General features: G+C 39.7%; 2 protein-coding genes across 5 annotated transcripts in view; one reads left to right on the forward strand and one right to left on the reverse strand.

The window, feature by feature from the left end:
• LOC137297653 (polyunsaturated fatty acid 5-lipoxygenase-like) overlaps positions 1–6,947 on the forward strand; it is a 31,684-nt gene extending 24,737 nt beyond the window's left edge. For all 3 annotated transcript variants that reach the window (XM_067829557.1, XM_067829556.1, XM_067829555.1), the window contains exons 13-16: positions 898–989; positions 1,768–1,941; positions 3,425–3,591; positions 5,490–6,947. In XM_067829557.1, coding sequence (XP_067685658.1) covers positions 898–989; positions 1,768–1,941; positions 3,425–3,591; positions 5,490–5,586 — 530 coding nt within the window. In that variant the 3' untranslated portion in view covers positions 5,587–6,947. The remainder of the gene's footprint in view (positions 1–897; positions 990–1,767; positions 1,942–3,424; positions 3,592–5,489) is intronic.
• Positions 6,948–7,774: 827 nt separating this feature from the next.
• On the reverse strand, positions 7,775–17,227 carry LOC137298139 (uncharacterized). Of its 2 annotated transcripts, none has more exons than XR_010957721.1 (9): positions 16,466–17,227; positions 15,419–15,520; positions 14,515–14,574; positions 12,864–12,926; positions 12,345–12,371; positions 11,947–12,036; positions 10,331–10,517; positions 9,479–9,579; positions 7,775–8,599 (listed from the first exon to the last, which is right to left on the reverse strand). XR_010957721.1 is itself a non-coding variant. In XM_067830246.1 (9 exons), the coding sequence occupies exons 1-9, from the start codon at positions 17,025–17,027 to the stop codon at positions 8,456–8,458; spliced, it is 1,227 nt and encodes a 408-aa protein (XP_067686347.1). In that variant the 5' UTR covers positions 17,028–17,222; the 3' UTR covers positions 7,775–8,455. The 2 variants fall into 2 exon arrangements, 1 of the variants encoding a protein (XP_067686347.1); XM_067830246.1 differs by having other exon boundaries at positions 10,440–10,517; positions 16,466–17,222.
• Positions 17,228–20,492: the final 3,265 nt, after the last annotated feature.

Genomic DNA, 20,492 nt, shown 5'->3' on the forward strand with positions numbered 1-20,492 from the left:
AATAACGATCACTGAATTATCTTGCCCACGTTCCATTACATGAAACTGCTGTTGTTGAAACCATAAATGATATCATGTTGAGAATCAACATCGTTGTAATTTTCATTAACACATCGAAAATTTACGAATTACGTCATTGTGGAAATGCAGTGCTACTTATTAGTACGGTAAATTCTTTAAGAAATATGTTTTTTTCCACGCAGGGGAGCAGGGTTTGATGCATTTTGATACCATCATAAACTGTGTTATATGCGTGTTTTGGATGGCAGTATCGTGACGTTCAAAAAAGGCAAAAAAGAAATCAGAAACGAACGACCAGTGGATGTTAATACAGCTAAGGCTCCTTCAAACTTATTTCGAGCATACAGGAATCCAGGACAGTCAGACAGAAAAAGATCCAAAATTCAAACCGGATTCGTGAGTAAATGTAGTAAAAAAAACTTATCAAGCCAAAATCCTGTCTGACGTTATGCGATTCTCCTTCGAATATGTTCAAAATACTTAGAATGCAGTGCGAATGCAGTAAGAAATCTTAGCATGCAGTTTGAATGCACCTCAAATACCGTTCGATACTTTTCCACTTCGAATGGCGGCAAGTTTTGAACATGTTCAAAACATTCGGGCATGTTACAGGAATTCACCGGAATAGGTGAAATGCATTCTGAATGCAGTAACAAGTTTTAGAATGCAGTTGGAAGTTTCAAGGAACCTCCAGGAATTTTCATTCCAACAGCATTATGGCTCATTCCACCTCAAGTGTAGAGTGGGTGTCACGAAAGTAAGGCTGCAAAGGGATCGGTTGCACCGCTGATGTTGAGCTTCTCTGCGATGAGAATAAAAAGGAAATAATAACAGGAAATACGTGTATGTGATCAAACTGATATTCTTCACTTCCAGCTGATCCAGACAGCATCCAGAACGACACGGAACTACAGAACTGGCTGAAGGAAATGGCAACCTGTAGGGATGACGGCGGCATGGGGATAGAGGTGAGAGTTCAAAACCGTCAAAACATGTCAGGAACAACAGGTGAAGTGTAGAGGACGCGACTGCATCACCTTTCTTCAGCATTCAGTCCGATACAGCCCCACGTACATATGCTGAATTTCGTCAGTAAGAAGATCAGCAGTGATCTGGTTGGCTGGATTAAGTCGCCCACTGCATGTATGTGTAATACAGCATGTTGTCGTCATCCTTAGGTCAACAATAGAGGAGTTACTCAAGGTAGTGTTTTATCACTAGTGTTGTTCACGTAGCATATCAACGACCGTGTCTTGGACTTCACTGGATTTTATATAGTTATGTGTACAATCAATGGAAAAGTTGAGACTGATAATGTGATCAACGGGGAAAAATTACAGCGCCTTGAACATGTACTAGGATATGTGTGCTATATAAATATTGTGTAATGATAATAATTAAATTCGACCATGACTCTGAATTAAGTGGACTAATAAGCAGGTAAGAGGGTAGTTATCGGCTTGTGATTCAGAAGTTTACAGACTGTAGTAAAAGCAATCATCTGACTATAAACGTTCAGAAAACGAGGTGATCAACAGCATGAGCATCGATCTATAGGTTTGGGATACAATGACAGATGTCAGCCACCACCCGATCCTGTTACTCGCCAAATACGACAAACTGAAGGCCAATTCTAATCCGGATCGTCAGGGATAATTTAATTACAATATATTTTATGATTATACATTGATGCACAAATATTGACAAGGTCATTTCATCCAAACCACCATGTTTTGATGACTGCAGGGTCTGCCAGGTGACGGCAGTGTGTGTAAACCGGAACAGCTTCAAGATCTGGTCACGTCAATCATCTTCACGTGCACGGCGCAACAAGCGGCAGTGGGCGGAGCTATGTACGACACATACGGATTCCCACCCAACTACCCACTGAAGCTAAGCGGCGCACCCCCAACTGATAAGGTAACGCATCGGAGAATAATATTCTTTTCCCTGTCCGTTACTATCATTAGTATTTATGAACTTAGTCTTCATAGTAATAACAAATCCCCAAACTAAAGAGGCTGGATGAGACGGTAGGCTAAAGATAAAGGGGCAATTGTTGCAGACATGTATGTGAGGACCTAGGATTTTTGTGCTGAAGTAAGGTGCCATTTCATTTGTGCTTATTTACAGTACTTAATTTTTAAGGTGAACCGTCACATTTTAACACTCTTCATGTTTTGTTTTATCTTGTGGCTGAATATATTACTTTTCGAAACTTAGATCAAAACTACCTGTTGTAATACCAGTTATTGTATCACTTTCAGTGAAGTTATTTATTGTGTAACCATATTTTTTCCGGCTAAATGATTGGTCTAGAGGAGGTCACGTGACCGTCAACCGAAAAGCAAATTGCGGACATAACGTTATTGGTTTGCAGTGAAAATATAATTGCCTTTCTTGACTAAATGGACTTTTTTGGGTTTTTAGAAGATTTTTTCGGTAATTTCATAATAAAACAATTATAGACTGGTGAATTCGGTCAATACCTGCACCTACGAAAAGCAAAATTAACCTCGGACTTTATCCTCGGTCAAGTAAGTGAGTTAAGACTTAAGCCACAAAAGCAGTATTTTATGACTTTATGAGAGTGATTCGTACTTATTATATGAATCTTACAATGCAGTCAGCTGTTAGCAGAGATGTCCGATGTGGCTGCCTATTCAGGCTTGTAATGGGTGTCTTGTAAGAGATGTATTTTTAAGTTGGCACTTGACTTGCCTTTGCGTGCGTTTGTTACGAATGTTGCTGCCGCGACCCGATCTGTTCACTTTCTCCTTGTGTCTTGTGGTTATTTATGGAAACATGCTTGTGGTAAGGCCAAAGCTGGATATAGAATTCTGCTTCTGTCAGAGCATGAAATATGGAAAGGATTATGTCGATTATATTATGAGCTTTGTTGCTTTTATTCATCTTTTACTGGAATCCGTTGTTGCGCCACACGGGTTTGAATCTCCAGATGTGTACAACGCCAGAAGTCTATTCGTGATCGAATACAGCCAGCATGTAAGAGCATGTACATTATTTCGTATTTTGCTCAACTAAGTGTTTTTCTGAGGTTACTCTGCCAATACCGATACAAAAGAAAGGCTGTTTATAGAAGACTCTCTAATATACTCGTGGCTTGTTAGTATGATTCGCGATACTATTCCACTATCCTGAGTTTCATTCTCACAAGCACTTCTTTCACTAACTCGATTCCCCACACGTGTACAATGAGCGAAGTCCATTTCGGGTATCCCCTGTCGTGATGTTGCTGGAATATTGCTAAAATGCACTGAACTCACTCACTCTCTCAGTAACAGAAGTGTACATGGTGGGTGCTTCAAGTCACCCCCGGAATACTGGTAGACATTCGAAATATGATATAAAAATACATGATTATTATATTGGTCAATTGCAGACACCCCGTGAGGAGTCAGACGTCTTGACCGCCCTGCAGACAGACACCAACTGGGACCAAGGCGTGGCACTGGCCCAAGTCCTGTCGGACACAGTCAACAAGGGAATTCTGGGCGATGGTGACTCCGTGTACTTGTATGACCCTCGGGCAGCAGAGATACACACAAGGTAATGGAGTGGGTGTTGTAGTCATAGTGATACAACCACTTCGTTCGTGGTGACTCAAAGGCGTCAAATGAGTACCACTAGCACTAGCCTGTCTCGCAGTCCCTGAACCACATTATTTTCCCTACTGCCTAGTCCTCTCTGCAATTCCAAAGCCCTAAATGAAGGAATTCTATAATTCCTTTCAGCAGATTTCCTTATGTTCAGGTTCTGAATTAGTCTGTCGTACAGACCCTGAATCAAATATATCCAAGAAAGCCCATGCAAGTCTAGAAAGTGGTAAGTCTAGATTCCCCTAGCTTCAGTCTCATGGCTCCATTTCATTATTTTATATATTTTTTACAATATAAACTTTTTCAGTAAAATATGTTCATTTCAGAGACTCGTTGTTAGTCTAGTTCTGAATATCTGGGCTCCTTTTCAGTTTAAATGGGATTATTTGTTACAATCCAAATCAAATATTCGGAGACTAAGCGTTAGCATACAGTAGCACGTCGCATGTTGTACCAGTTCAAAAGTAGTTCAGGTAATCGTACTGGTCAGTTAGGACCTCAGACTGGTCAGCTGTGTAACATGGACTGGTCATCAGTAGGCCAAATACTCACAACGGTCACAAGGACCTGCAGGCTTTCCAAACTTGATGGAGATATGATTTATACGGTAATAATTCTCCCGTGACTTTGGCGAATGCACAATTGTGATTGGTCAATCAAAGGTATGAAAGGAATTTTACTTATGGCTGAAATTTTTGATTTGTAGTAAAGTACCTCTCTCACAGTGTAACCCCATTACTTTTACAGTAGCAGCAGTGTTAGTGTATTTTCTTTGGCGGTGTGCATTTAACCTTTTTGTTTGGAGTAACCTGCCTTGAGCACGGACTTTCGTTCAAAACCTAGCAGCGCTGAGCGTACATGTTCATTACCAAGACGAGTTTCATTTAGAAAAGTTTGAATAGGCCACTGCAAACAAACGGTAACAAAAATATTTTATCAGCGATTTGGAAAGAGTTCCGTCCGTAACCCCCACCCCAAGCAGAAGCCAAAATTATAAGCTGACATGCATACCTCACCCTAAATATACATTTAAAAAACTAGAACAGGTATACACAACAGCAAAGGAACTTATTTCAGTGTTGGAATATTGCACCGTCGAGATATTCAAAGTGAAAAGAGAGGGCTACGTTCGGAACTACCAACAAATATTTCATAAAAATAAAGAGAGAAGTAAATTTCATTCATGTTAGCTTACATTTTGTATATTTTGAACTGGCCATGTGTTAGCATGGTTTGCGATATTTTCATGTGGATGTAAAGGCAAATTTACAAATTATTCTTGTGTAATTCCAACTGCCTGGGTTGTTTCAAGATAGTGTATCATACGAAGCCATTTTCTATGTACGGTATTGCAAATGTTATTAAGAATTTTGTAATATGTTTTCAGTCAATCTGAATTTGAACCTGAAAGAAAATGAAACCAAAATGAAACTGAAACGTGCAGAGGCAAGATTAAAAATTAATGAAGCTTACGTCTCTGAGGAAGAGATAAAATCACAAGTATGAAAGAAATTTATCACAAGAATATGAGTCTGTGCATCTTGCATCGAACACTCAGTCATGGTCGGTAGCCATGTGGACAAAAACATACGCACAATTTCAGGTAACAAACTGTTTTAGAGTTGACATTTGAAACCGCATGTTGTGCCTTCAAATTCAGTTTAGCGCAAAAATGTACAAAGGCATATATTAGTACATACCAGAAATGAACTTACATGTTTGTGATATGTCATGGTGCACGCTGACTTGCAAATGTGATGAGGTGATGACATAAGGGAGGTAACTCTGTGTAGTCTCGTAAACAAATTATCTTGCAACCATTATGCTAGGGTAATTCTCTGTTTACAGATTCGTAGCCGAACTTGACGAAATCGGAAAAGTGATCAGAGATCGGAATTCGTCACGAGACCACTGCTATCACTATCTGATCCCCGGCACAATCTGATATTGACGGCTGGATTTGTGTGCACCATTCCGTTGGTCTCTCTCTGCACATGCGGGAGAATTTGATGTGTCACATGGTCAAGTGAAAACGACTGAGAAGGCTGGGCACCTGTCTCTGACTGTAGTTGTATTAATTCTGGAATAACGTTGAAAGCTAAGAAAGTGTCCTTTGTATATAAAATCAATAATATATTTAAGTAAAGGAATGGATAAACAAGTATTGGGAGATAACAGCAATTAATTCAATCTATATTACTATAATCAATGTGCATGTAACATCGGTAACTGGCTAATGATTCTTAATAATCACATCCATATGCATTCTTATTCCAAGATATGAAACTCTGCTCTCATTTTTACTCTGTATATTGTACATATTTTACAAATATCTGTGAATATACAAATCTAGATTTACTAATTTGTTTCACTAAAGTACCTTTGCACCCCTTTATTGTTTGAAATTATGTCCCATGGTTATAAAGAAAATGGTTTCATTGGGCAATACATGGTATTACCTGTGCGCACCACGTTTACAGAATTGTCAACGGCAGCTGATGGAACTTCTTTCCGGTTTACGTCTCAATGATAAAGGACACGATACAATGTTGCGAGAGGAATCTGTTCGTTCTGATATCCCTGTTATCACTCACGAATCCAACATTCTAGCGGTTATGTGATACTTAATCCCCATAAACGCATCTCGTACATTCATCCGCGTTTGCTCTCTCAATTCCGTTTTATGAATGTATGTATGTCGCTTTGACCAACACACAGATTGATCAAGTCTGAAAACTTTTACTTCCAGTCACCATCGGGCGGTATGCTGATTGATCTGGTTGATGCTTGTCAGGGGTTAACCATAGATGCCCATGATGTTAATCACCGGATTGTCTCGGCCAGACTCGATTTCTTACAGACCGCCGTCATACAGCTGGAATATTGCAAAGTGCGGCTTTAAACAACAAACAAATCTGTGGTCGTCACACTGTAATAACCTGAGAATGAGGGTTAAATGATTTGAGACTGAAATAGGAGCACAGGACCCACCTCTTATATTTTCCGACCATCTTTCCATATTCCTGGTCTCTGACTGTCATTCTATATACATCACATTAGCTCTTGGATCTCCTTAGAAGATTGTATCATGTCATTGTTGTGTTCTCTCCGTCATTACCGAGATTATGAACCTACCACTCTAAAAATCCGTACTTTATGTTTATTTCCAATCGGTTTCAAGGTTTTCTTGTTGATTGCGACCTGTATTGTATCCTTCATGAGTTGTGTTTATGTCGTGTTATAACCAACATTTTGAATGTACACTTGTTAACAAAGTAAATAAATGTTTATTCATCAACTATCAAATCTTACTTGTTCTTGTCAGTGTGTTTTACCAGGTTAGTGCATGCACGTGCACGTCTCACAACTGTTATTACGACTGTGTGTGACTGGGTTCGATGTAACACCTAGAGACCTTCATCCATTTTGCTTTGGGGTGATAGGGGGTCTTTATAATAGATATTACGTGTCACACAGAGTTACTGGGGCGGTGGTGTATATGTACAGGGGTGGGTATATGTCAGGCAGTGATGGGGATGGGGAAGGGGTTGTCATTGACTTTGTACGTAAGTTTTGGGTGGGTCATTCACATTGTAATACTTTTCCATAAAAAAACATCATCCCACCCATGCACCCATCCACCCCCAACATGGAAGCATGAAGCAGACGAACTATGAAACAGAATCCTGAATAATCAGTTTAAGACCGACGTCTTTCGAGATTATAATTAAAGTATTCTGTCACATCATGTTGCATCGCGAAAATTCCTGCCACACGCTGCTGTTTTGTAATGACCAGCTGTTTCTCCAGGGCCTCGCTTCAGAAAGCTCACGTAGGTCTAAGTTCTCGTAACTTTACTCGAAGCATTCGTACTTCCCATGTTACAGAATCGGAGGTACGAATGCTACGAGAAAAGTTACGAGATGTTCGGCTTACGAGGGCTTTGTGAAACGACGCCCTGGTCGAGATATCATTGTGAAGTTTTGTGAATGTTGTCGTTGAGTTTAGTATGGTAAAACGTGATCCAAATGAATGACGGTATACATAAAACGTCCTGTTGCTGTGTAATGGAGGATCTATCACACCGTTAGGTATCTGAGTCATGTTGATAAGTAATAACAGAAAGAAGAGCGTTTAGTAGAAGTCGACTTCTTTATTATGAGGAACAAAACGTTCCGGAGAATACATTTACTTCTTCATCACAGCTTTAATCCGTTGTGGACCAGAGAATCCTGAGCCTGACTTCATGAACAGTTACCAACCTGACTGGGATACCATGCCACAACCAAGCTCCTGATGCCAACCAATCTCGTTAGCCTCTGCATACTACAAGAACCACAACTTTCAGCTGTTTGACAATGATATGTAGACATGGAGTAATGGCAAGTCAAACAAGTGATTGATACTATAAACAACGATCAACCAAACCCGAGCACCTAATCCACACAGTCGCCTCATGCGTTGTTAGCAGTGACACAACCCTAACTCGAAACCTCGTAGTGTATAGGAGGGATCAAATCTAGGACAATTTATTATATATTACGAGAATGCTATACCTTTGCATATACATCACTGCAACGTTTGCTATGCTGCCTTGTGTGTGCCTGGGGGCGCGAGAACAGATCAGCAGAATCTCCAAAAGATTCAGCCACAGAGTGTCAATCACAAAACGTGTGCCTTTTTGTTGTCCGCTGTCAAGATATTGTGCATCTTGATCACATGACCTAACCTAAAAGTAGATAGTTCTTGGGAAGACCAGGATGTGCGACACAGTATCGTGTCCTTCCGATGTGTCTGATGACATTGGTCTGTATTCAGGCATAGAAAACGCGTGTAGTTGGCAGCTCCGAATAGACTGCAGATAAAGGTTCTGTGTAACAAGCCTTGCATACCTTCTCCGAAGTTTCTGTTGTTAAACACGCCTTACACACAATGATACCGCATCTTCGACAGTGGTGCTGCATTGAGAAAAAAAAACACCAGTAAACTTGTTAAACAGTTCAAGAAATAAATTATATATTCATAAATATATAATTAATAAATAACAATATATAAAAATAAACAAATAATAAATAGATATGCATAGTTGGATTTATTAAGACAACAATCTTTTAACGGCCGTTTATCGGAGTAGTATGGAGGTAGAAAATATTGATACAAAATAATTAATTTTATAGTAAATGTTTTCGGGTTAAATAGAACCCTGAACTTGTCAATCTAATCACAAATTAGTCAGATGAAGATGTGCCAGCTTAAAGGGATAGTGTGTGTAACCCAGTATCAGAGGTGAAAAATTCTGATTACTCAATTGCAAGTGGGTTGTACTACATATGCTGAACCAGGTTTCGTAGCGTTATTACCTATGTGAAAGTAAGAGGATGTGAATGAGGATTCGAACTCAGACAACGCTACTGCAACGCTGCATGTTTTACGGCATCACTACCATCGTACCACGTAGCAATTGATGTGTGTTCAGTCAGTTCTCTCCGGATTATTTCACGGAATGTGTTTTTACAGAGCGTGAGCATATGCCGAAAGTTGATCACAGTCCTTTTTTCTAGTTTAAATGGATGCTGAGGATGAATCAGGTTGAAAATACTTCCCAAATCGTGGAGAAAACACGAGACATCTCAAAATGACGTTTATTGCACAAAATCAAAATCAAAATCAGTTATTGTCAAACACCCATGATCGTAGTTTCGAAATGACTCGATTCATATGCCTTGATTTATCAGCATCATACGGCCTTCAACGACACTTTGCGCTGATGGTGAAGAGATTGTAATTAATTTTATCTTAATGGTCTTATACATGTGTATGTCAAGAGGAGCACTTACTTTTCGCCTGAAGAAAGTAAACTTGGCGTCACACTGCATGCACCGTGAAGCCTGGTTGTCCGGCACCCATACTGGATCCACTCTCTTTCTGGTATCGGATGCTGAAGAACGCAGTGGAACGCAGGTATGATATTAGATATTGACGCATGGGGCTTTGTGGATTACAACTTCTTGCTTATTGCACAGAGCGACGCTTGTGGCTAGAGTCTTACACCTTATTCAGCTTAAAGTGAATACAACCAAGCGATACAGCCAGTGTTTGCAATGCTTTAATTTGCCAGTTGACAACTAAGTTATCATAACATGACCGATCATGGATGATTCCCAAACGTGAACTACGGGGAAAGAACGAAGGGAAAGATTCCAGTTGTATAAATGTAAGAGTATTTGCAAATACTTCAAACTACCAGCCCGATCCAATAACAACAGGCACTGGGCCTCTGTTCGTTTAATCAATAATCTTCAGTGATGATCAGTGATAATCTGTTGTATCTAATCAGCACTGAGACTGATTATGCATCGTCGATTAACAAGAAGAAGTATGTTTGTGTGTTTTGGCAGGCATTACAGATTGCACAGCAGTGACCAATAAAACACTTTCAGGATGCCAGGATGGGAGGGAGATGGTAATGATCATAACTATCATAAGTTTTGAGTACAAAAGAGTGTTTCCTTTCAACTTCATGAAAGTCATCGATCATTTTTAAATGGATTCCACTGGACGCAATAGGCAAACTGGGGATATTTTTCTTCAAGATCAATACTGTTTATTGACGTTTATGGTTTACTTCATTTAATTAACTTTCTAAATAATTTCTGAAATCAGTTCCGGTTGAAAATATACAAAAATACTGGGTACATGTATACCAATTTTAACCCATTTATCGCCATCACTGAACTGAATGACAACTAATGTAAAAACATCGGTCCACTATATATATGTGAAATATGGCAAACGAACCTTTATCAACAATACGAAATGGTTGGTCGTCCTCGCCATGATCAGCATCAGCATTGAATGAGTGAGTGTTGGATGTGTCTGAAACAAGGAGAATCAATTCATTCAATTACGACAGTGGCAGACTAGAGGTTCGACTCTGCTCGATTCCCTACATGGGTACCAGGTGTGAAGCTGATGCCCAGTGTCCTCTGTCGTGATATTGCCGAAAGCGGCGTAAAACGATAATCATTCACGCGTTCAAGAAGTCATAACGCTGACGTGCACATCCCAACTTAAGGGAAATAAGCAGAAATACGCGCCAGTTTGTTCCGTGGTCGTCATTTGGTCCACTCATGATAAATGCTTTTCATCCATCTATTATCAGATAGGTGTCGCTTTGGACTGCACAGCGCCAGTAGCGCTAAACAGAGGACCTAATGGTCGTATTTGTAAAGCCAATTAGGTTAGTTAGTGAGTGAGTTTATTTTTACACTTCAGTAAACAGTAGTCCAGCTATATGGCTGCGGCCTGTAAATAATCGAGTCTGAACCAGCCAATCCAGTGATCAACAGCATGAGTATCGATACACGCGCGGATAAGATGACATGTTTCGATCAAGTCCCGAGCCCGACCATGCAATCCTGTTAGTCGCCTCTTACGACAAGCATGGGTTACTGAAGATCAATAATTATTCATACCCGGACCGTCATGGGTTAGGCATATTCAGATTTATCAAAGAATATATTTCATTATGTTTAGACTTGGCATGATGTTGACAGTATGGCAGCGGTATGAGAACAGTTGGTGTTTAACGATAACATTAATCAAATACTTAATTTTGAATGATGGAAGACGCAATATTGAATAAATATTGCAGTATAGCTATATGGAATGTATACAACCAGGGCGGTTTCCATTACTACATTTGACACTTCAGTTCATGTACAGACATTTCAGCTTTAGAGAATACATATTAAATATTTAAAATGAGACATTTTGTCAATGAAATGATGGCTGTCATTAACTGAAAGACCTATTTGAAAATGCAATCTGGCATCTTTGGTAATCTATCAATCCACATATTCCTGTTGTAAGTGCGCATGCAATGTATTGCCAGTTGTGTTTCTGTTGACATCAATCAATAAAATTTCAGCATACTAATTACTGTAAAGTCTAAAAACGAACGATGACTAAGTTAGCCCTTGTTTTTTTTGTTTTATTTTTCGTTGTTTTTTTTTTTGTTTTTTTTGGGTTTTTTTAACATTCAGTGCGAGTGAGTTGAGGTTTACGCTGCGCAGCTCGTAAATAAAAAAATCCAAAAATTCGAAGTCGGTATGTAAAAAATCGAGTCTGTACCAGTGAATACAGTGATCATCAGCATAAGCATCGATCTACACATCTGGGATACGATGAGGTGTGTCAACGAAATCATCGAGTCTGACCACCCGACACCTTAGTGGTCTCTTACGGCAAGCATGTGTTACTGAAGACTGCCTGGCTCGGCACGAGTGGTATTCAACATACCTACCTTTTAAGTCATCACTGTGAGGCTGATCACCCTGTTCACTGGTGCCACCCTCGCGGATCACGATGTTAGAGGACCCATCACGGAGAGATTCTGAAACATTGATAACGTACCAGACATTATTTCAGTTTACAGATTGCCCTTACACGATCTTTCTGAATGAAAACTGCACCTGAATCTCGAAGACCAAAGGTTAGTAGGAAATTGGAAATGCTCCAGAGGGAAAATAAACTACTCACTCCACCCCCTCCCCACAGAATCCGCCCTCAAATTGGCATCAGGGTGTACGTGATGTCATAGTCAGATCGAGTTATGACACTGACGAGGGGATGGATGTATAGAGAGGAAGCAGTCGGCGTCGATACTGCTTTTGCCGTTTAAGAATTTATTGATTTACTGACCTATCAGGGCGTCCAGAAGCTCCTTACCTGAAACATAATTAAGGTAATACTATTCAGATTCGGTCGTTCATGCATGCTTCAGCTATTCTTAATTTTACGATCAGCAGACGTATCACGGAAAACCTACCCATGAAAAAAACTTTAATTGAAATTCCAGGTGATTAGTAAATCAAACAACTTATGATGTGTTTGTATCCATAAACTCGTTGCGTTGGGAATGCCAACAGCTAACTGCTGAGTTCTTCTGATAGGGTAGGCGTGCTCTGCGTCAACAACTTGAATTACTGAGCTGATCAATGTTACTGAACTCATAAATTTGACAACGATCAATTCTAAACGTTTATAAGTAAATAAATGGGCTTTGTAGTTGTCGTTATTGCCAAAGTTGTAAGACTTGTTCCAATGTCAGTATTTTTTATTTCAGCAGCCTAAACCTTCAGTGATGCACATTTTGAGGAACCAAAATTTGAGTGTTTCACAAACAACCCTAACTACATTTTGAGATATTTATCTACTCACCCTCGGAGTCAGTTGTACATGTAGAGTTTCTGTTGCCCCGTTCATCAGTTTCTTCATCCGTTCCTGAAATAAAAGTTGATGTAGCATATGTGGGTTGTGACGTTGCTGTTAGTAGTAAAGCTATATTATCATCTGAACAGCTACAGTGCTGTGAAGCTAACACGGTTCTATCAAATATCAACCTGTTACAGAAATATAGCACGGTACAGTGATGTACGAGTAAGTCAGTAAGTAATGCTGCTTTCACAGGATCTGTGTAACAACTTCGTTCAACTGCATTTATGAAATAGAAAATGATCATTAAACACCTTGCAAACGTTTCTTGAATGTCAGTCCTTAAACACCCACTGTTATAGTATATGGCGAGTGTGGAAGATATCCCCTCTTTATGAACGCATTGTGTAAAACTTTGAAATATTGGTTATTCATATGCATGAATGCAGAACCCCTTTGAAAGTGTACAAAATGCAAATGTATGACGATAACTGTAGATACAAGACATATGTTTCGCGTAGCACAGAAATACTTTTCTTGCATGGATTTAATTACAGATGGATGTCTCAGGCAGTTGGTGATGCAGTTTCATTTGTAAATAGATTTAAGACTGTTGCAATCTATATGTTCTTTCTGTCATGGTATAGTACATTGAATGATAGTTCACGTATAGTAAGTACATGACTGTATAGTTGTAAACAAATGCAAGTGTGTTGTATATGGGCCCGTGGCCTACATACGGAATAAAATACTTGATTCGTCTGTGAAAAATGGGAGGGAAACATAACTTGACGCAGGTATCACACATTTATCATTTTGTTAAAAGAACTCGTATGGTGCTGAAACAAATCAGTATCCACAGCCTCGGTAAATACCGACAAGAACATCATTCAAAGTGACTTGATCAAAATCTTCGAAAAGTTTATTCTCATCCGTTTCTATCTTGCTGCATTAAAATGAAACTGTAAACGAAATGCTTCATCGTGAATTTGCGTGTGATCTGGAACCAACGTTTGTTTACGAGCAATGCAAACAAGGGACATAACTCTTGATGGCATGTTCTTGCTCGGGATAGCATGCTCCAGTTTAATATATATACATAAGGCGCGGGAACACTTTTTGACCAGTGGGTCACTGACATTGCAGTGCAAGTCGAGATAAATGTGTATATTATGAATCCGAGGAATGAGGCTGCACATATATGTATATTAGTGGTCCCGAGTGAACCGACATTTGGGCTATTCATAGTGTCATGCAAGTAAATATTTCCTGTTTGACGTAAGTCCGAGTGTTGCTGCTCTTTCACGCAGTCACTTGCGACTCACAAACTTCGAGTCAAAACCTCGACTTAAGAATAAACCTGTAGTTACATATATATGCATGATATGTGATCATAGGTCGAGTATATGTAGATAATCACCTACAAGATAAGAGGAATAAAGATTTTTCTGTCTCAAGTAAATTAAAAAAAGTAATATCCTGTCATAGTAATATCCTGTCACATGGTCAAATGATCTTATCATCTTAGACAATGAGCTCATATGCCGTCACGTTTCTACTGGCAACGTCGAACACAATTACAACGAACTTGCTAATAATCATAGTTTCATGGCAATATATTATGAGAGAACCATTAAACCATAGAATATATACTCACCAGTGGCTCCAACACAAGAGCAGAGTAGTGTTGCCATATCTTCAGACATTACTTGGTAGACTAAAGAAACAGAACATAAGATTAAACAATTCTAAAAAAGGAACATTAAATGAAGATTGGGGAGCCGTTACACAAGATAACTTAGCACTGTGGTCGTAACTTCCATACTTCACGTTGGCTTGCATTGTGGTTGTCTTCAACAACTTCTGTTGTAACTAGGCAACAAATAACAGTTATGGACAAAACCACCAGGAAACAAAAATAATAACTTCACCGGAATCTGAAAACCGTGTCTTACGCTGTTGTCAGTGCCGTTCAAACTTGTAACAACTGCCTGTATCAATTTAGACAAACATGGAAAATGAATAGTACTGAGTCAATATAATTAACGCAGAGGATTCCTTTTGACCACCTAAACATTTTTATCAGGCCATAATCTTGCATGTTATAAAAGTGTATTATAACTTAAAAAGTCAGTGAGTGAGTGAGTTTAGTTTTACGCCACACTCAGCAATATTCCAGCTATATGGCGGCGGTCTGTAAATAATCGAGTCTGGACCAGACAATCCAGTGACCAACAACATTAGCATCGATCTGCACAATTGGGAACCCATGACATGTGTCAACCAAGTCAGCGAGTCTGACCACCCGATCCCGTTAGTTGCCTCTTACGACAAGCATAGTCGCTTTTTATGGTAAGCATGGGTTGCTGAAGGCCTATTCGGGACCTTCACGGGTCTAAAAAGTCAGAGAAAGTGATATATTTACAAACTGATCCCATGAAAATTCACTAGCCGTCGGATCAGTGACTGTGGAGATTTTCTGGTCAGACTGAATTTTTACTAGAAATGGGCTAGCAAACCAGTGGCTATTTAGTTCATTGTCAACAACAACTTGAACATACCGTACATGTAGATGACGTTTGTGTTCCCCATACCGCCCCGGACATTACCGGCGGTGTTGGCAGTGTGTACGTTGCCGCCAGCCACGCCAGTCACGACGTTGTCTGTACACACAAGACTAAGCCACTCAATAACCGATATAAAATATAATTCAAACGACGACACTTCAAAAAAGGCATGAACACATGTAAGAGTGAGGGTATCAGGGGCATAACAAAATGGCCGGGCTTACACATGATTTTTGCTAAAAGGCTTGTACAAGCCCTCAGTATTATCGTCGATATGACGTTATAATAAATTAACCTTATGAATTAATGTACACGGGTGGCTCAGTAGTCTAAGGCGGGTGAATTCGCTGTGCAAATTTAAGTATAGGGCAAACCGGAAATCTGGCACCGTGAGTTCGAATCCCGACTCGCTCTGTATGTATCCGAATTCATGGATTAGAGATGCGTGGTAAGCGACTGAAATATGCGTCACGTTGAGCTTTTCGTCCATTAAATTTACACACTGTTACATAATTGGAATACATAGCGCCTTTGAGCATCTGAGTTGGATGTCAGCTATACAAATGTTAGTATAATAAAAATAATAATACTCTTCCCCTAAAACTCCACGTACCCCTTCTTAGGGTTAAGGGATGTTCTAGACCACTTTCGTCAGCCTTTTAGTAGACTGCCTGTAGGACATGTACAACGGGACGCAAATAGATGTTTACCATATCGCTGAGAAATACTAATAATGTGCTGCTACTAGAGGACCATACGAGGTCATATCCTGGTTCTAGGCCTATAAAAGACCATCCAGGCATGACAAAGGTATGTAACTGTGCACAGCGAATTTTGATCGCCACAGACGTTTTGGAAACTTGTTTCTCTGAACACATCACTTATCCTAACTAACATGCTAAGGGGTATATGTAACCTCGTAAAAACATATGTTAAATGTTGCACATTAGACATGTGGTTAGGTTACAAGTAAACAACATGATGGATTAAATTTTTAATGAATCCCTACCTAAGTGGTAGGTGTAAATGGCGAAAGCTTACCTCCTTCAAATGAATTTGTCCGGTGATTTCGTCTTATTACTACTCTGCCACAGGGTTTGAACAGCTCCGCATATGTTTTCCGTGCACATATTTGCAGGTCCTGTAAAGTGCTGATAGTATCTCGACACAAGCGTTCTCGAAGTCCGGGATGAAATCCATGAAATATTAGATCTATAGCTTCCGGAGATTCCGGATCTAGCTTATTGGACTGGTACAAAAATATCATCTTGTGATAAAGATAACTTTCCACGGATTCGTCTGGCTCCTGTTGCCTCGCTTCAAGATCTAACCGTAAACGATATGGATCTATCTCAGCTCTAAAGAAGTGGCATCGAAACGCCTGTTTCAATGTTTCAAAGGTTTCAGTCTGGGAAGTGCCAAGAGATAGATACCATAATGCAGCTCTTCCGGACAAACGTTGACGAAACTGCAGGATTGTGTCACTAACGCTCCACTTCTCTAGACTGGCGCAAGTCTCGAATGTATCCAACCATAACTCCGGGATTTCATCGCATCGACCTGAAAACACTGTCACTGTACCTGGGTCTTCTTCGGCGTTCATGACTTCGTTTCAAAACCTAATCGGGCATATTTTCCCATGAAATGGACGAAGGGACGACAGCAATACGTAGTTATCCTTTCTGAATGATTAAGGTGGGAAATATTCTCCCCACGTGGCCATTTAACAACATAAAGCTTCACCGTTAACACCGTACATTGCACAGCCTCAATGTGTATTCATGGCGGTGTTTTGTATAAGTCGTCCAGGTGAGAAATCGTCCGTCCGGACCTTTCGTCAAGCGTTGATCTCCCCTCGAGATGGTGACATGGGGGTTGGCGGGGCCTGGCAGGAGTTACCCTCAAGGCTTAATCGGCATTTAACATCAGTATGTGTATTATGTATGGTCAATTTGTTTTGTTTTGGGTAATGGTCTGTCTCGTTCAAATATTCTTGGCAGACTGGCAAAGCTCTTATGGTATTTCCCACATACATTTTAACAAACCGCACAAACAAATAACATTTAATTACAGCCTACGTAAGGTAGAAACAGATATCCAGACTGAAACTACATCCAGGACAAGTGCCTATTAGGTGTGTTATCTCACTATGATAGAGTAAAATGTCGTTCATGACATCAGTCACTTGTTTCTGTATCTGTACCGTGAAACAACAACCTTAACCTTTTTGATCACCCAGATAGTATTTATACCTGAGGCTGCGCGCAGTCTGATATTGTCCGGGGTTCCATTCTCTTCATTGGCAGAAAGAATGATTGAAGATTGTGTGCATATTTGTACATCTTATTCATTCGTTTAGTTACTAATTTGTCATCTGTTCTTCCCAGATGAGCAGTGTTATTTTTTGTTGCCATGTGTCGTTGCCTTATCATCACAAACAATTAAGTTTGAAAAAGTGGCATGTTTGTTTTGAATGTTAATTTTCATATGGAAGACAGGACGTCTTTCACCGCTACCCGTATAGGACTATTGCTAACCCCGGCTTTTTCTCACGCAACAGCGTCATGATATATATATAGGTATTGGAAAGTCCGCCTTCGATCTGTGAGCGCTTGAGCGTATTTGCTTGTTTAGCTGTAAAACTGTGACGATTGTGTATGTGACACGTGAAGGTTTCCTCCATTGAGAACGTCGATAAGTATGTATCATAATAACGATTCAGCTATTGTATGACACCCCAAATGCATCTTTACAGTTGTATTTGTTGCAGTACATTCTCTGAAATTCTAAATATCATTGCGATGTTGGAGTATGTACATAGTTATTTGCTTTTGAGCGTAACTTATTATGGAATTGGGTATGTGTGTAAGCTTAGTGTCGTTGAGCATTACATAACCGAAATAATGCGAATATGTGTATGAATAAAATAAAAAAAAAGGAAAATATGGTCGAGTGGGACCGTTAACAGACAGCCACTACAGAGAATACATAATGGCACTATGTCGTTTCAGGGTATATTCTGACATTTCAAGTCCTGTTCTCTAATTATGGTAACGCATTGTGGCTTATGACGGCATTCTCACACTGCAACTCTTCGTTTTTGTTTTGTTTGGTTTGGGTATTTGTTTTGTTTTTTGTTTTTTTAAATATTTGTTTTGTTTTGGGTTTTTTTGTATTTTTTGATATGCAAAATTTCAATAATTACTGATTTTTCCTTGTCATGATGCTGTATTTCATCCAAAAGCTATTTTAAAACATGTTCATTGTCGATGTTAATTGACTTATTTTTATATTGACAGGAAAACTACATGCTACAACGTATTACATATGCATGACCCCTTAGGTCAGTTGGCTCAAATTTCAGGTCGAGTTTATTTCATAAAGAGCGACCTTGTTTCGGCTGCTCGGAGATGCTTGAAATCAACTGACAAAGGTGCGCTCCTTCGAGAAATCACAATAAAAGACCCAACAAGTTGAGACACTGTCCCGCAATGCACTGGTATCACATCAAGCTGAACAAGGTTTGTGTGTGTATGCTACCCCGATGTCGTAATGCTATACTGGGCAGTCTTGTTCAGACAGGTGTGTGAGGTGAGGTGTCTGACGTCGTATTTGAGAATATCTCGGTCATATGACCTGCATGCGTGTGTATGTGCGACTGTTGGTACTGACCCAGTTTTAGGCAGGTTTGTAGACTTCACTGAGATACCATGCCACATTTAAGCATCAATACCACAGCCAGACCATAGGCCCTCGTGTCCTTGTGAGGATTAAAGATTTTTAAAAATATATTTCAGAAGACCCCCCCAATTCTGAGTTGGGGCCATCTAAAAATATACATTTCTACTAATCTTTAATCCTGGCAAAGACACGAAGGTCTGGGAGTCAAGCACATTATTCTGACTCCCAGCCGACCAGAGGGTTACGCCCTTACCACTTCACAACGGAAGCAGTTACGGACATGTATGCAAATACCTAGATAAGGTCACACCGACAGTGACAGCAGCATTACTGACAATGGCGCGTATGCAAATATGTTTGTGATAATTGTGTACTTGACCACAGCCGTGATTTCAAATGCCAGTTCTGTTTGAGGAGGAATGGTGGGGTAGCCTAGTGGTTAAAGCGTTCGCTCGTCACGCCGAAGACCCTGGTTCGATTTCCCACATGGGTACAATCTGCGAAGCCCATTTCTGGTGTTGCCAGTGATATTGCTGGATAAATTACTAAAAGCGGTGTAAAACCAAAGACACTCACTGACACGTCTGGCGCAGATATCCTGCAATCAATGCTCGGATCATTAATTACTGATTTTGACCTATTTTGACCGGTTTAGAATTCTGTTTGAAGCTCCTGTGCCTGTATTGTTGTACGTCACTCCAAGTATTTAGGTAGTCAGCTGTGTCAGTTCAATCCTAATGCTCCGCTACATATCTTCTTTATATGACGTGGTGTTTATGTTATGTTTGTCCAATGTTTACCCTCGCACTCACCAGTCCCCAGTTATATGGCGTCGGTCTGGACACAACAGTTCAGTGATTGACACTATAAGCATCCATCTAAGAAATAGGGATACCGTGATATGCATTAACGAGTTTGATAACCCGAACCTTTTCTTGACTCTTACGACAAACAGGAATACCAGTCCTAACACAAAACTTCGCGGGTACATGCTTAAATAGAGGTATTACCTGGTCCACGCCCTAGTTAAACGTATTATCATAAATTTAGTTAAACATAGTACAGTGTTTTAGTTAAAACTATTACCATGTCTTAGTTAAACGTATTATGTCTTAATTAAATGTTTCAACATTTCATAATGAAATTATTAAATGGTTTCGTTAAATATATTATCATGTCGTAGTTAAATATATTACCATGTCTTAGTTAAAGGTATCAACATATCTCAGTTAAACGTATCGACATGTCTTATGTAAACATACTACCCTGTCTTAGTTAAACGTATCACCCTGTCTTAGTTAAACATTTTACCCTGTCGTAGTTAAACATATTACAATGTCTTAGTTAAACATATTACAGTTAGTTAAACACATTACCATGTCTTAGT

This window comes from Haliotis asinina, chromosome 10, assembly GCF_037392515.1.
Source record: "Haliotis asinina isolate JCU_RB_2024 chromosome 10, JCU_Hal_asi_v2, whole genome shotgun sequence".
Classification (NCBI taxonomy): Eukaryota; Metazoa; Mollusca; class Gastropoda; order Lepetellida; family Haliotidae; genus Haliotis; species Haliotis asinina.